Source organism: Anneissia japonica, unplaced genomic scaffold (genome assembly GCF_011630105.1).
Source record: "Anneissia japonica isolate Jap-2015-1 unplaced genomic scaffold, ASM1163010v1 scaffold1764_len714935_cov166, whole genome shotgun sequence".
In the NCBI taxonomy this organism is placed as follows: Eukaryota; Metazoa; Echinodermata; class Crinoidea; order Comatulida; family Comatulidae; genus Anneissia; species Anneissia japonica.
In genome coordinates, this window is record NW_022757468.1 from 312,941 (window position 1) to 318,162 (window position 5,222).

The window sequence follows — 5,222 nt, forward strand, 5'->3', positions numbered from 1 at the left end:
CAGGCTACAATTTAAAAACGGGTGGGACTCATTCAAAAATTTGAGGGGGTTCGCTAGAAAACAGGGGGGTTCGCTAGAAAAGGGGGGTTCGCCCGAACCATAAAAACCCCCCCTGGCTACGGGCCTGGTATACATATTATTACCATAAATAAGCCCTCTGACTGAATATTATTTCATTAATGATAATTAGTATTGATAATGACAAATTATTAAACTGTCGTAGCCAAAAAGAGGCCAAGTAGAGCATCTTATTCAAATTTTGAAAAGAATTAAAATCGTGTACATTACACCCATACACCGCAACGCTCGAGTTTCAAAATGCGGGTAACTAGCTGTACTGAACTTTCTGTGTAAATTGAGGGCGCAATTGAAAATGATAGCGCTCAGAGGAAATTTGATTGGCTGAATCTATGGCAGCCATCTTGGATGGTACACACACACAGCTCTGCGTATTTCGAACATCGAATACATTGCTGTTAGTGCTCTAGTATTCTTATTATATCTCTATGATTTAGGCTACGTTCAGACATGTGAGATACGCCAGGCGTATTTAACGCCGGGCGTACGTTAATCCATGGCGTAACTAGCAAGATGTCCAGACTGGGCGATTAACGAACGCGGCGTAAGTATTCGCGCGAAATATTCGTATTCGTAATTCGCGCATTTTATTTTCTGTTTACATCTAGGTTTATTTTGATTGGTCAAATCTTGGCTGAGTTCAAAATCACCGATGCGTGACTGTCGTAAATCAGTGGCGTACGCTAATCTGGGGTCTGTTGCTGGATTACCGTACGCCAGTGATAATACTGGCGTTCGCTAAGTTCACACCACTCGATTAACGTTACGCTAGCGTAATTCGTTGTGTCTGAACATAGCTTTATACCGTACGTTTCGTTCTTAAGATCAAAGAGTATAAATAGAACAAGAGAGCCAACAACGCTCATTGAGAGCGTAAAAAAACGATACGCTCTACACAGCTAGTGTAGGACGCCAACTAACGCTTGTATGTGTTTTATTACCCAGTACTCCACCACGCACGGTAGGTTTGTCTGTTTATCTGTTCTCCACAAGATACTGTACTTTTGTTTTCTGCTTACTGAGTTTATAGCGGGCGTACTTCTACCGCGCTGCGCAGCGCTGCACTGGGAAATAAAAAGAATATACAACCGTTAGTGGGCGTCCTACACAGGCGTGACGTTTTTACGAACGGGACTTGCTCTCTTGTTCTATTTATACTCTTTGTTAAGATGCATTTCATCAATAAGAGCTACAGGTATCAGACACATATCGCCTGAACAGTCGTGTAAGTAATGTATATAATGAACATATAATAACATGAACGATAAGATATTATATGTATGTATATAATGTAGGCAATATTAACGGTAAGATATACGCCCATAAAATATAAGTAAACGCCGATAGTAAAGTACGTTAGTTTAATACGTATGTAGGTATAAGCCTATTGTTATAATAGCGTCACTAGGACTGATCGTATTATTGTGATAAAACGTGATATGGTGATTAGTAGAAGTAATTAACTCGTTCTAATTATAACTTGTTATTTTATTTATAGTTTTCACCGTGCTTAATAAATTGCATGGAATCCAACAGTTGGCCGTGTGATTATTATTGTACGTGTTGACACTCACTGGGCCGGGACCGTATTTATTCCCATCGAACCCAGTACAATGGGCACTGTCTAAAACTTTCTACCAGCTTATCTCTGAAAAGATTGTAACCTTTTCGTCTGCAGTTGGCTCAACCTGAATTACACAAGAGCCAGTGAGCTTCCATGTCGGCCTAGGCTAGGACATGACACGCTGTTGTTTGTTGTTATTTCGCGACGTCATCAATGAGTACAATACATTCATTATCCACCATCAACTAAACTGCTTTAAAGGGAAAAATGTTTCGTGTGGGAATCGAACACACAATCTCCATGTTTGCTATTCATTATCCACCATCAACTAAACTGCCTTATTTATTAAAAAAGTTTACTACTCCTGATCCAGCATGACTAAACGGAGGGAGGTAAACCGCGGTCCCTAAGCCATAAATGCGATAAACCTAGTACCACACCAAGTACACCAAGTACCAGTACCAGTCAACTCTAATCCTACTAGAAAAAATTCTTTGTATATATACAATGCAGGTTAATATTACACATGGTCATGGTGTCAAAAATGGGACGTGGGCCAAGAGGGTTTATTTTTATGTCTAAAAATGTAGAATTAAATTTATATTCGATTTTTGATTGTTACCATCTCCATAACTTACGCACTTTTTTTTTAAATAGAGAAAAATGTTTGAAAAATTCATTATGCAAATTAGAAAAAAAATAGACTAATCATGTTACGGGAAACCTGGTGGTTGTGTGTTCAATTCCCACACGAACCAACCACACGAACCTTTCTTTTTTTTTTTTAAGGCAGTTTAGTTGATGGTGGATAATGAATAGCAAACCTGGTGGTTTTGTGTTCGATTCCCACACAAACCAATTTTTTTATTTTTTTTATTTTTTTTTTAAGGCAGTTTATTTGATAGTGGATAATGAATAGCAAACCTGGTGGTTGTGTGTTCGATTCCCACACGAACCAATTTTATATATATCTGTCTCTTATACACATAAGGCCATGGCTTTCAGACCTCTGACAATGGCGGAAGCCAATACCAAAGCTTCGCATTTTTGTGAGCATAATGCCTAGACAGGATTGTTCATTCATATTGAAATTTGTATGATGTTGTTTTTTTTTCATCCAATGGGAATTCATATTCTGGTTTAATTTAATTAATTTGTTTATGTTCAAGTTCAAGTTTAATTTTTATACTTATGTTCTAATTGTATGTACTGAGGGTCCCAATTGATCAGCTCAGGCTGGATGGACCACCCTCACAAAATATTGTTTAAATATATAAATTTATTTTACATAAGAAGAATCTATGAATATTCAGCTTTCCGTTTACTGGGGAATGAACAACAAGATATTTGGTCGGTGGACAGCCGAAATGGCAATTTAAAGCCAACGAAGTCGCTAGAGGTAATTTTTTTTTTTAAGGCCAGGGCCTTCAGACCTCTGTCAATGGTGGCGGAATTCTATACCAAAGCTTCGCATTTTTGCGGGCATAATGCCTAGACAGGATTGGTCATTCATATTGAAATTAGTGTTTTGATGATGATTTTTTTCATCCAATTACGTTATTTTGTCAGGTCGAGGTGATTTCACTTTATTTGACAATAGACTGATATTATTTCCACTCACAATAGTGTAGTCGCAATATTACTAATACAAAAGTGAAAGTTAAAAAGGGGAGAAAAGCAAAAATCTCTTGGTTTCAAAAGTCGTGTACTTGCAAAAAGACTAAATTAATCAATGTTTTAAGCTTGAATATCGTGTTGTTAATAATAATAATAATAATAATAATAATGATAATAATAATAGGCCTTATAATAATATAATATGCCTATTACTAATAATAAAAATAGGCCTTATAATAATATAATATGCCTATTAATAATAATAATAATAATAATAATAATAATAATAATAAACAAACAAAAAACAAGATACATATCATAAGAAGAAAATGTAACAAGACTCATCATTTTATTACTTTACCTTCTCATTTTTCTCTTTTGTACACTTTTTTGTCAATGTTTCCTTTCTTTTTCATATCCTTTTTTATGTTTCCTTTACTTCTTTTTTCCTTTCTAATGTTTCCTTTTGTTTCTATGGTTCATTTTCTGTTTTAGTCTCTCCTTTTCTTTCGTATGCTTCCTTTCCATTCCTTTTTTTATGTTTTTTTTCTTATTCTTTTCCTTTTCTGTCTTACGATTTTCATTTCTTTTATCTCTTTCTTTCCCCCTTTCTTTCCTATTTTGTAGTGAAAATCAGGGCCCCGGTGACCTTTTTCAGGGACCAACGTTTCTCTATTGATTTAGCATCACTAGATAACAAAAATGAACGGGCGGGCGGTGGGAACCTCCAGAAAAAGGGCGGAAAGTCCTTTAAAGTCGGATAAGCTTCTCTTAGCAGACTTTAACATATGATCATATATATTTTTTTCGACAGTGTGCAATCCAATTGTTCTTTTAGTTTAGAATGACATTTTTTTTTTTTTTTTTTTTTTTTTTTTTTTATTAGAAGAAATGTAAACCCCAAATATAGTGCAAGTATATATAAGATTGTGTCCCCTCACTCACAGTTATGAATTTTTCTATCTGTTTCCATTTTTTCTCTCGGCTTATAAAATACCCATTCGGTGACCATCATTAGATTTTTGCTAATTAAAGCTTGATTTCCACTCCTTTGCATTTTTCCCTGCTATATACAACATTTTTAACACTTTAAATTTATTATTTGTCGTATTAAACAACATGGTAGGCCCAAAAAATAAAAATAAAGAAACATTTTTTTCACTGGCGAAAAATTAACAAAAGATCGTGTAAATAGCGCCGCGTAGGATATCCACCGCGTAGGGTATATCCGCCGCGTACGATCTTTGCGTGCATGCTGTAACAATCATAATTTACAGCCATGGTTACAGCATACACGCTAAGATCGTACGCAGCGGATACTATTTATTCGATCTTTTGTTACTTTTTCGCCAGTGACGTCATGGTAAAATCGTGTATAATCGCCTATAACTTCATTTTAAAAAAGCCAAAAAACGATTTTAAGGTTGATTCTATTATTAATGGCAATTCAAAAATCCTCTCTAGAACAAAAAATCATTTTGCTAGTTCTCTTTTACAATAAATACTGAAATGTTAAACTGCAGGCAGTTCTACAATGTTCTCATGGGGAACAGTACTTGTTCAATCGCATATCGTGAGGCATGATGTGTATAAGAGACAGCAAGTTCACACCACTCGATTAACGTTACGCTAGCGTAAATCGTTGTGTCTGAACATAGCCATAGTTTGGGTTCCTGACATTGTTTTCACAAACTTCCATTCTTTTCGGTCATCTTTTGGCCAATAGCAATACCGTACGTGCGCATCAAACATAGGTATCTTTGCGCGTATTTGTGCCATTTACAGTGAAATTATGCTAAAATCAGACCTATTTTTAATCAGTTATAGCTCCTTAGGTTGAAAGGTGACCCCCCATTTTTATTACATATTCTGAAAGCACATAAGTTGTAAATATGATTTTATAGATCATAATGGCTGATCGGACATTGTGACGTCATCATATTGGCGTCTGAATTCAAAGAAA

At 35.6% G+C, this 5,222-nt stretch overlaps 1 protein-coding gene across 1 annotated transcript in view; it reads left to right on the plus strand.

Moving 5' to 3' along the window:
- LOC117124783 (latrophilin-like protein 1) overlaps nt 1-5,222 on the plus strand; it is a 26,204-nt gene that overhangs the window by 10,199 nt on the left and 10,783 nt on the right. The window contains exon 7 of the mRNA XM_033271113.1: nt 1,266-1,303. Coding sequence (XP_033127004.1) covers nt 1,266-1,303 — 38 coding nt within the window. The remainder of the gene's footprint in view (nt 1-1,265; nt 1,304-5,222) is intronic.